General features: G+C 41.7%; 1 protein-coding gene across 1 annotated transcript; it reads right to left on the reverse strand.

The window, feature by feature from the left end:
• Positions 1-1,117: 1,117 nt before the first annotated feature.
• LOC111899982 (uncharacterized) lies at positions 1,118-4,751 on the reverse strand. The gene is made up of 7 exons (XM_023895858.3): positions 4,491-4,751; positions 3,848-3,931; positions 3,584-3,699; positions 2,395-2,543; positions 2,068-2,218; positions 1,606-1,765; positions 1,118-1,532 (listed from the first exon to the last, which is right to left on the reverse strand). Exons 2-7 carry the CDS (start codon positions 3,858-3,860, stop codon positions 1,438-1,440), a joined length of 684 nt encoding a protein of 227 aa, XP_023751626.1. The 5' UTR covers positions 3,861-3,931; positions 4,491-4,751; the 3' UTR covers positions 1,118-1,437.
• Between the last annotated feature and the right edge of the window lie 7,611 nt (positions 4,752-12,362).

Genomic DNA, 12,362 nt, shown 5'->3' on the forward strand with positions numbered 1-12,362 from the left:
CTACGAATAGAACAGATAATATGGATACTAGTGACCTTGACTTAAATCAAGAACCAGAGAGACATAGCACGTATTTGTTTCGAGAACCTTCAATGTCTAACTCATACTTTAACCAAGATCAACCATTTAGCACGTACTCGTTTCGAGAACCTTCAATGTTCAACTCATACTTTAACCAAGATCAACCATTTTATACTTCAAACCCACTTATAAATGAAATTCCACATCAATTTCATCCATATGCCCGGAACATTACAGATGTCGAAGGAGATGGAAATTGTGGATTTCGGTCTATAGCAGTTGTTCTTGGTCGTAGTGAACATGATTGGCTTCAAATTAGGTATGATCTATACAATGAGTTATTATCACACTATCAAGAGTACGCTATGATTTATGGTGATCATGTAGATTTTTTAAACCGCGTAGGCCACTCGTTGAATTACTCTGGATCGGGTTTTGCGATATTGGAGTGTCGGTTGATTATGCCAAACACAGCTATATTCATTGCTAACAGATATGGTGTTATCGTTATTTATTTAAGCAAGCAAGGTTATTCAACATGGTTTCTACATCGATATGGCCCGTAAGACATACCAAATCTTATAAAATCTTTTGGCGGGATTCCACAAGTTTTTATTTGTTAGGTTAATTTGAAATATACATATTTCACTTAAATACATAATTCTATGAAACCCAAATTCTATGAAATCACCCCTACAGATCGACCAAAACAAGCCAAACCGTCCTTAACGGTGTTTATGAAGCAATTTTGCATATTATATAATCCATTACGATATAAATGTAATATTTTAATGAATTTGAAAAATATGATAACTCTTTAAGTGATTTCTCTTTTTCTAAAATAACATTTTATGTTCATCAATTTATATTGATTTAGGTTTTTTGTTATACATAACGAATATATTTAAATCAAGTGAGTATTTGGGTCCGTGAAACCTGAGATGAAAAGGAAACGTAATTAGCATTTCATTACCTTATTCTATTGATTCGGTTCATTTGTGATTTTACTATATCATACAAAACAGAGGAATAATACATAAAATTCTACATGTCTAGTGAAATAACCAACTGAAAAGAAAACAAAGTGCATGCAGAATGAGAGCAAATAAATGTCAAATGTTGAAAAGTAAACGTAGAATACAATCAGGTTCATTTGTGTTTTATATCACCAAACGAAATATGCTAACAGATTTAAAATCCAAGTATATGCAATTTCCATGTTTTATAAGCAACTGCAACCAACACTCACTCATTCAGCAAAATACAAAACCACCACCCAGAGAATTAACCCCATTCCAAGTGCAAGAGCTCAACTCATTTTTCTCAAAGGAAAAGGAAAAGGAAAAGGATTCCCTGCCTGCCTCTCATCAAACTGTAATTACATGATCCCGATGTAGAAACCAACCAATCAAAACATCACATGAAGTCAAAGTCATCATATCCATCATATCCAGCATTTACAACTGAATCATCATCCGGCTTATCCACCAGCAGCTGTTTCTTCTTTCCCCCTGTTATAATAATTAATAAAAAAGAGAGGATTGCTAATTTCATAAAACAGAATGGGAATAGCAAGCACCGCACCTGTCTTCTTTTTACCAGCAGCAGCTTCTTTCTCCGCTTTAAGTTTTTCATTTGCAATGGCAGTTACAGAAGAAGCAACTTCTTTTGCATCTGATGCTTTTAAGCTAGTCATTGACAGTCTCATCACATGCTTCAGCAATCCAATATAATGAAAGCTTTTCTGCATACACACACACACACAATTATTAGTTGTATACACAAATAGCAACCTACTCGTTTATTATATTATTACACCAATGTACTTTGAAGAATCTACCAATTATGTCAGCATCAAAGCAACTACATATGGTATAATTTATTCCTTCATTAATTTTTTGTTTAATATAAATATAGCAATTTACTTCATACCAACCATAGCAATGTATAATTGGGGGTTGATTGTGGTAATAGAAAGGAGGATGATATAATAAACAGATGCATCAAAGTACGCTGCATTTAGGATAAATTCAGCATAAATAATACCTCGAATGGGCGGAGTTTACTAGAGATGAGTTCTGCATATTCTGTAAAGTCACTCTCTGATTTCGGGATGAAATTGTCAATGGTCCTATCATCAGCCTTCTTAGAGGCAAAAAGTTCTGCTGTGTTCTTGTAATCAGCTTCTTCCACAAGCCTGTTACTCAATATTTTAACATTCCAATAAACTAATACTTCAAATACGAATTTTCAAAAACAATCAACCCATCCAAAAACTAGGATTACTACTTTTACTGTAAAAAACAAGAAAATGGTTGATTTGATAATTGATATGATAGTAATAGAAAGTGGTAACATTATTAATAATAATACCTTTGTTGTCTGAGCTTTTCTGCTACAGGATCTAGTGGTGGCTCCTCTTTTGGTGGTTGAACAGCAGCCTTCCCTTTTTCTTGAGTTGCTTTGGCTGTGGACTTCTTTGGGGCCTTCTCTACAGGAGGTGGTGCTGCAGTCACTGGTGGCTGATAAACATACATACATACAAAAACAAAATAATCGCAATGAGTAACGATTTTTTATTTAAACAAGTGTAAACATAAACCTTATAAAAGCTTGTTAAAACTCAAATTTTATTTAACTCGATAAACACTTTGATAAAAGTGTTTATTAGCTTATGTGGTGACAAAAAGGAGTTTCTAAAAAAGGGTTTGGATTAGTATGTGGTAGCAAGAAGCTATGAGTCGATAAGACTTTTTTAAAAAGTGTTTGGATAAGCTTATAGTCATTTTGGGGGAACAAGTCATAAGCATTTTTCAGAAGTCAAAAGTGTGGCTTTTTAAAAACTCCAAAAAGCTGTTTCCAAAATCAGCTTTCTATTTCCCAAAATAATTTAAGCTTATTGGTTTTTTTGAAAAGCTAATAAGTCAATAAGCACTTTTCAAACTCAATCCTAAACACAAGATTATAATAAAAAAAAAATTATACTTTCTAGTTATCTTTGGACAATAATCATGAAGCTTTTAAAATGATTTCTCACAGAAAACCAAATAAAATATTGGGTAGTTTTCAAATTCATTCCATGATGGATTAAAAGAAACCACCCACTGGCTAATGAATCAAAAATAAAAAATGGAAGAAATCACATTCCTTCAAGAATAAACAAACAACAGAATGAACCATTCTATTTTCTTTCCTGATTCCATCATAAGTCAAATAAAGATTTGAACAATGCATCAACAAATAACAAGATGGGATGAATGCAGAAAGGCTGGATACAAAAGATTGCAAGTTTAAGGTCAACATAAGTCAAATAAAGAAAAGAGAAAATGTATGCATGCAATCAATAACAAACATAAACAAAACTGAGATAGCATGCATAAGGCTTGAAACAGAAAATAATTACAGAAAGAGATCAAGGGGCAATCTTTTTTTTTATCTTTTCTTATTTGATTTTGGACTACAGCATATAGCATTATACTATCATGGGATTCACCAACTAGACTGAACTTTAAAAAAAAAAAAAAAAAAAAAAAAAAAAAAAAAAAAAAGTATAAGAGTGTACCGGAGCAGGCTCATCATCATCTTCCCATGAATCTTTTACATCATTTTCATCAGCATCCTCATCATCCCACATGCTTTTAGGCTCCTTTTTGATAACAAGTGGGGCTGGCTCATCCTCTGACATATTCAATAGAAAATAGTTCAATAGATAGTTATGAAACCCCTCTATGATTATTAACATGAAGAATGTAAAACATTGAAAAGTGCAACATATTATAAACGCTAATCCAACACCAAAGAACAGAGAGAGAAAGAGTAGGTCTACCCCAATCCTCCATCTTCTTTTGGGCTTTCTTTACTCTTGACAAAAACTTTGGTTTACTGAGGATGATTTAGAGATGAACTAAGACTGCATAAAAAGGTCAAAAACGAGGTTAATGTAAGTTGATAACAAAAAAAGATTTATTTCGTAGGGAACAAGATTCACAGTACTAATGCAACTATCATCGTATATTGCCTCCGATATCATGTTGCAGCAATCAACAACTAACTTATCACTCGACAGACCTCTTGGATGCTTACGAAACCACTCACTCAACTCAGTCGGAATCAAAACCTACTTGAAAAATGTCTAAGTAGGCAGAGTATCTATTACATAATCGATTTTTAGATAGAACGGGTAAACTGTAATGAATTTATTATAAATTTCAATCAATTACCGGATTCTTAAATTAGGGTTCGCCCACTTTAATTTACATCTGATGCTTGATTCTTTAATGAGATTAGACATATGATGGAACAGAAATCGGGATCTTTTACTTTACCTGTCAAAGATCGAACTCGCGACAGGGATATAATACTCGGTCCACATTAAATTTACTGAATTGTACCAATCCAGTTTATGTTTTACCTTTTTTTTTATCACTGATTTAAAAGCACAATACGACATAAGAAGAAAGATGCAGTACCTGAAGGAGATGCGGTGAAGGCGGCGCTGCGACGATGGCGATAAGGGGTTTACGGCGAGGTTTTCAAGGCTGCGTGAACAGCGAGAAGATCAGTCGGGATTATGATTTTAGCCTTAGGGTTTTAAGTTTGGTCGGTTACGAAGCCCTTTAAGCAAACGCTTATCACTTTCTTATTATTCGATTCGGGCACGAACCGGTAGAAATCTGGTTCGGTCAAAAAGAATGTTAAAAAAGGGTCTGAATGGGTTCAGACCAGTCTGAATCAAAATCCTAACCCTAGACTAGACTATCCTACCCCATAGCTACCTTTGGCAAAATAAAATAAAAACCTTATCAGGATGAAGGAAGATGGTGTCATGTTGGATTATTACATCCTTATTTTATATGTCATCTCAATTTTGTCACGTTACATGTTTATTTTAGGCTGTTCGGAGTGGAGGGAGCTCCCCGCGTGGAGCCTCTCTCCACGTGTGAACACCGCCCCCGGCTCCGGTGGGTTGGTGGTGGCGTGGAGCTGAAAACGAAAAAAGACAAAAGAGAGGATTGGTTGTGGCTTTTTGACCGTTGAAAAGCATTAAATAAAAAAGAAAGGTCTTTTATTTTTAGTTTATTCTCTCTATATATACATCTATTTTTACACAATTTTTTCAAAATAAACATAAAAACTCTTTCAAATCAAACACAAACATTCAACAAAAAATAGATAGCGATTATGATGACGAGTTGGTTTTGCACACACTATTGTCTGCAGCAAAAGACATGATTAATGCGAGAGGCGAAAGTTCACACCGCGAGAAGAATCATAGAAAATGGATCAACCAGGATCGAGAGGCGGCAAATGAACTTTTGGTACATGATTATTTTGCCTCTGATAGTTTATTTTATGATGTTATGATATTGATATGTGCTCTGTGTGTATATGTATGCATTAGGATCGTTCCATGTGAACGACATCCCAGTCCAGGTGTTGTTCGACTCGGGTGCCTCCCGATCATTTGTTTCCCTTGCGCTTAGCAAGAAGTTTCCTGAGTCTTCAGGCATATTGGATTGCCCTTTAGAGGTAGAGATTGCTGATGATCGATCGGTGCGAGCATCGATGGTGTTTCGGGATTGCGTATTGCGTTTGTTTGAGGAGCGCTATTTGGTAGACTTGGTTCCCATTCCGTTGCGCGGGAACAAGGTGATTATAAGCATGGATTGGTTGAGCCCTAATGGGGTGGTGATACACTGCGCACAGCAGCTAGTGTGAGTCAGGACCCCAGGTGGGGGAGAGTTAGTGATTCATGGTGAGAGGCCACATTGCGGACCCACTGTATGTTCAGCAGCGAGGGCTAGGCGATATCTTCAGCAGGGATGCGCAGGATATGTCGCGTATGTAATGGATACCCGGGAGGCGGGTAAGGCGACAGTGAGCGAGGTTCCGGTGGTTCGAGATTTCGCGGATGTTTTCCCAGAGGAGCTTCCTGGGATACCTCCAGAGCGACAGATAGAGTTCAGGATTGACCTCGTTCCTGGTGCGGCTCCGATAGCCAAGGCACCGTATCGGTTGGCTCCTCCTGAGATGCAGGAGTTGTCTACGCAGCTGCAGGAGCTACTTTTATTCGTCCGAGCAGTTCACCCTGGGGAGCCCCGATCCTGTTTGTGAAGAAGAAGGATGGGTCGCACCGGATGTGCATAGACTATCGGGAGCTGAATAAGGTAACGGTGAAGAACCGTTATCCACTCCCGAGGATTGATGATCTCTTTGACCAGCTTCAGGGAGCGTCTTGGTTTTCCAAGATCAATTTGCGTTCGGGATACCATCAGATGAGGGTCAGAGAGGAGGATGCGCAGAAGACCGCGTTTCGGACGCGCTATGGCCACTACGAGTTCGTGGTGATGCCGTTTGGGCTCACCAATGCTCCTGCCGCGTTCATGGACCTCATGAACCGCGTGTGCAAGCCGATGCTGGATCGGTCTGTGATAGTTTTCATCGACGACATCTTGGTTTATTCCAAGACACGGGAGGAGCATGAGGAGCATCTGAGAGAGGTAATGGAGACCCTGAGGAGGGAGAGCTTGTATGCCAAGTTCTCCAAGTGCGAGTTTTGGTTGCGCGAGGTGCAATTTCTCGGACACCTTGTCAACCAGAACAAGATTCCAGTCGACCCGGCCAAGGTCGAGGTCGTGATGAGATGGGAGGTTCCTAAGTCTCCATCCGAGATTCGGAGCTTCCTGGGATTAGCAGGCTACTATCGGAGATTCATTCAGGATTTCTCCAAGATAGTCGTACCCCTGACGCGGCTGACGAAGAAAGTCGTAGTCTTTCGGTGGGGACCCGAGCAGTAGGCTGCGTTTGAGACGCTGAGACAGAGATTGTGCGAGGCGCCAATCTTAGCCCTGCCAGAGGGCGTAGAGGATTTTGTGGTTTACTGTGACGCGTCCATTTCAGGGTTGGGCGCGGTACTGATGCAGAGGGGGCATGTCATTGCCTACGCTTCGAGGCAGCTCAAGCCCCACGAGACGAACTACCCGACGCATGATTTGGAGTTGGGGGCGGTGGTTTTTGCCCTCAAGATTTGGTGGAATTACCTCTACGGGGTTCGATGTACCATCTACACGGACCACAAGAGTTTGAGGTACCTCATGGATCAGCCGAATCTGAACATGAGGCAACGTCGGTGGTTGGACGTGGTGAAGGATTATGATTGTGAGATCCTTTACCACCCAGGGAAGGCCAATGTGGTGGCCGATGCGCTTAGCCGCAAGGCGGCGCCGATCAGGGATATTTGCATGACGATGACCGTAGTGACTCCTCTGTTGGAGCAAATTCGGGAGGCTCAACGGGAGGCTATCAAGGAGGAGCATCGGAAGAGCGAGCGTGTGGTGGGTCAGGTCTCCTCCTTCGATTATGATAGCCGAGGACTATTGACACTACACCGTAGGGTGTGGGTGTCGTATCATGGAGGCGTGCGCCAGATCTTGATGGAGGAGGCGCACAAATCCCGATTCTCCATTCATCTAGGGGCGACGAAGATGTATAGGGATCTTCGTCTAGATTATTGGTGGCCCTGCATGAAGCGGGATGTGGCCTGGTACGTCGAGCGGTGCTTGACCTGCAGGAAGGTCAAGGCCGAACATCAGAGACCGCATGACAAGATGCAGCCGTTAGACATTCCGTTGTGGAAATAGGAAGATACCACGATGGATTTTATCACGAAGCTTCCCAGGACCGCGCGTGGAGTAGATTCGATTTGGGTCATCGTGGATCGATTGACCAAGAGTGCTCATTTTATTCCGATTCAGGAGAGCATATCGGCCGAGAAATTGTCTGACATCTATATTAGGGAGATTGTGACGCGGCACGGGGTGCCAGTATCGGTTATCTCGGACAGGGATGTGCGTTTTACTTTCAGGTTTTGGAAGAGGTTTCATGAGGAGTTGGGCACTCGTCTGCATTTTAGCACCACCTTTCACCCGCAGACGGATGGTCAGAGTGAGCGGACCATCCAAACTTTGGACGATATGTTGCGGGCATGCATGCTAGATTTCGGTGGTAGCTGGGACACCTATCTTCCCTTGGCAGAGTTCTCATACAACAACAGCTACCACGCGAGTATTGACCGCCCTCCATTCGAGTTGTTGTACGGTCGGAGGTGCAGGACCCCGATATGCTGGGGGGAGGTTGGCCAGAGAGTCATGGGGAGCATCGAGGTGGTGCTCAAGACTACCGAGAGGATTCAGCAGGTTCAGAGCAGGCTTCAGACCGCGCAAAGTCGGCAGAAAAGTTATGCCAACAAGCGCCGATCCGACCTGGAGTTCCAGGTTGGGGATATGGTTCTCCTGAAGGTGTCGCCTTGGAAGGGCATCATTCGATTCAGGAAGCGGGGCAAGTTGGGCCCGAGGTATATTGGGTCGTTCAGGGTTGTAGCCCGGGTGGGCAAGGTGGCGTATAGGCTGGATCTGCCAGTCGAACTCAGCCATATCCACAACACTTTCCATGTTTCTCAGCTGCGGAAGTGCCTAGTGGACGATTCAGCGGTAGTGCCTTTAGAGGATATACAGGTTGATGACAGCCTGAATTACATTGAGCGTCCAGTCGCAATCCTCGACAGGAAGTCGAAGGATTTGAGGAGCAAGCGAGTGGAACTCGTGAAGGTGCAATGGCAGCACCGAAAGGGATCAGAGTGGACTTGGGAGCTGGTGGAAGAGATGATGGAGCATTACCCCGAGCTGTTTCATGATCGAGCAGCAGACTTCGAGGACGAAGTCTAAAATAAGTGGGGGAGATTTGTAGCACCTAGTTCCTAGTATGTAAGATTTATCTGAGTATTTCGTATTATTGGCCTTAGACTCGGCGAGTTGGAGGCCCGACTCACCGAGTAGAGACGAGACTTGGGACGCGGTTAAGTTGGCGACTCGGCGAGTCCATATTATGGACTCGGCGAGTCCGCGCTGTCTGATGAAACCCTAATTTCCAAGGGTTTGCACCCTATGTAAACGACCATTTGCGCCCCAACTCCGCCCCCTTCACCCTCAGAAGCTCTCCATACGTTCTAGCACTTGTTCTTGTGAGTTTGAGGCTTATTAGTGTGTTTCCTTGAAGATTTTGAGATGGAAGAGGAGTATATCAAGAGGAAGGGAAGGAAGCCAAGCATCTGTGTGTTTTCTCAGTAATTTCTTGGAGGTATAACTCGTTTTCCCTCTGTCTCTATGCTTATTACTCCATTAAAGTCCTTCTTGAGCCATGTCCCAAGCTTGGTTGTGCATTATTGGTTGATTCAAGTTGTTAGCCTTTAAATCTAGACCTTATTCAATCCCTGGAGCTTAGATCTATTGCCTTTAAGGAGTCATATTGCACACAAGCCCTAGATCTACCCCTTTTGGTGCACTTTGAGCCTTAGAACCTTTATTGGTGATGATCTACACGTAAAGTTTGAACTTTACGTGTAAACCAGGCCCTAGGAGCCCAGATCTATGAATGGCATGGACTGGATTCGAGCAAAATCGCGTATATGGCTTTTGCATGAAGCAGACTCGGCGAGTCGCTCATATGACTCAGCGAGTCTGGTCGCGAGTCTCCGAGTTTGTCCCCTTTTCGTTGTGTCGAGTTGGGTAGTGAGTCCTGGGTGGACTCGGTGAGTTGGTAGCCGAACTCACCCATGAAGTAACTCGGCGAGTCAATGCCCTGACTCGGCGAGTTCAAGGCAATCTTCTTAGATCAAGAACAGACTCGGTGAGTTGTTCATACAACTCGGCGAGTCACAGCATAAATTGTTCATCGGATGAAGATGAACTCGGCGAGTTGTTCATACAACTCGGCGAGTAGGATGAAGGACTTGGATATCAGTTTAGAAGGAGAACTCGTCGAGTCAACGCCCAACTCGACGAGTAGAGACGGGTTGCAGGACAATTGATTTGATAAGGCCTCGGCGAGTTGGGGGGCCAACTCGGCGAGTCGGGCCAACTGGAAGATGACTCTGGCTTTGACTTTTAACTTGATCAAGGGTAAAATGGTCAATTTACCCTAGGGTCAGTTAGCGGTGTTTGATTGAGTGTTTTGTGGGAGTTATAGTCGGAGGATTTCGTGAGCAGCAGCAGCAGCAGACAGTCAATTCCCACACAGACCAGCAGCTATTTCGAGGTGAGTTTCCTTCCAGTAGGAACGGGTCTAAGGCACCAAGGCCGAACCGTGTAGATGAGATGTTAGCATTAGAGTGTGGGCCGAGCCCGTATCTCTTGGTTTAGTTAAGTATGATATATGTGTCGGTATGATAGAGTTGTCTATACTTGTTGTCTGTGTGATACTTGTATATTATGAGTTAGTGGTTGAGTGTGGGCAAGGCCTGTATCTCTCCGAGAGTGGAGTGTGGGCTAGGCCCGTATCTCCCAGATAGTAGAGTGTGGGTGAGGCTCATATCTCCCTGCTAGCGAAGTGTGGGCAGGGCCCGTATCTTCACGAGCGTGGGCGAGGCCCGTATCTCCCGGCTAGCGAAGTGTGGGCAAGGCCCGTAACTCCTAGCTGAATGTTGTATGTTATATGCTTGCATGGTATGAGGTATTATGGGGGAACTCACTAAGCTTTGTGCTTACAGTTTACAGTTTTGGTTTCAGGTACCTCTTCGTCGAAGGGGAAGGAGTTGGCGCGGTAGCGGCACATCATGCACACACACTGGTTTCCGCATTTACAAGATTTCTCTGGAATTTATACTCTGATATTTCGGTTGGTTGTATGATTTAGCTTTTAGACATGGTTTACGTTGTGATAAGGTTGATCGAACAATGTTTTTTTAATTATTAATGTTTTCTAAAATAATGTTTTAAAAACGAAATTTTTGGATGTGAAAATTGGGTCGTTACAAGTTAGATCTAGCCCTCGGAATGGATAAAGTTTCCATTAAGGCTATGTTTGGCGGACTAGCTGAAAAGCTAGCTGTTAGCTGAAAAGCTAGCTGTTAAATAAAAAGCTAGCTGATAAAAAATAACGTTTGGTAAAACTAGCTGAAATATATAAAATTACATAAAAGGACATGTAAGAATATGTGTTTTTATAATTAATTAAGGGGTGTATTTGAAAATTTTTAAAAAAAGCTCCTAAAAAGCTAGTCTAAGTAGCTTTTCAAAAAGCTAGCTTACAAGCTACTTTTTGGCTTACCAAACACGACAACATAAAAAAGCTCGAAAAATAAGCTAGCTTATTAGCTAGCTGTGGCGCGCCAAACACAGCCTAAGTAAGTGAGAAGAATCAGATATGAATTTAAGAGCATTGATATGTAAGGATTAAGTGCTTAATGATTTAAGCTTCTGCCAGAGGGTCTGCGGTAAGGATGAAATTGGGTCTAAACCCGGACCAGATGGACCCAGACCCAGAAAACCCAAAACCAGTTAACGGGATTTTGTAGAACCGAAAACTATACCAGTATATAGCGGTTCCGGTTCGGTTCCCGGTACGATTCCCGGTAAAGTGGGTCTAGAACCGGAAAACCCGGAAACATCAAAGTGGGTAGGTTGGAACCGGATAAAGTGGGTTTAGAACCGGAAAAACGGGAATTTTTTGGTAATTACTTACTATTTAGTGGGTTGAACTTTGAAAATTTTCATATTTATATCCCGACTTTGGGTGACTATAACTCATTGAATATGAAACCAAAATTAACAAAATTATAGTCTAAAATGATGTACAAACTCTAAAATACACTCTGAAAATAACTGCATGTCAATCCGACTTTAAACGAATGAGATTTGCATGTGTTAACATTTTCACATAATACAAAGTACAAAAACAAATAGCTGAAAAGTTGAAAATTTTCAGTTTTGATATCCCGACTTCGGAGGACTGTAAATCATTGAATGTTAAACCAAAGGTGACAAAATTATAGTCTAAACTCATGTACAAACTGTAAACTACAAGTTGGAAAAAACCACATGTCAATCCGACTTCAAACAAATTAGATATGCATATTTTAAAACTTTCACCAAATACAAAAAACAGAAAAACTAAAAACTTCCAGTTTTGATATCTTGACTTTGGAGGACTATAAGTCAATGAATATAATACTAAAAATGGAAAACTTATAGTCTAAAATCATGTATAAACTCTAAACTATATTTTGAAAAAAACCACATGTCAATCGGAGTTGAAACGAATGAGATATGCATCTTTTAAACGTTTCACAAAAACCAGTTCCGGCCCTAAAAGTGGTTCCGATTTTTAGACCCGGTTTACCCGAACCCGATGGACGCAAACCCAGATTACCCGGAACCGGAACCGGTTCTATATATTCTGGTTCTAACTACCGGTTCCGGTCCAGTTTTTCGGTTCTAAATCTCAACCCTAGTTTGCGGCACGGCTAAGGTTTAGCTACGACGTGGTGGCCTAAATTGTTCGCGATT

Source organism: Lactuca sativa, chromosome 2, assembly GCF_002870075.4.
Source record: "Lactuca sativa cultivar Salinas chromosome 2, Lsat_Salinas_v11, whole genome shotgun sequence".
Taxonomy (NCBI): domain Eukaryota; kingdom Viridiplantae; phylum Streptophyta; class Magnoliopsida; order Asterales; family Asteraceae; genus Lactuca; species Lactuca sativa.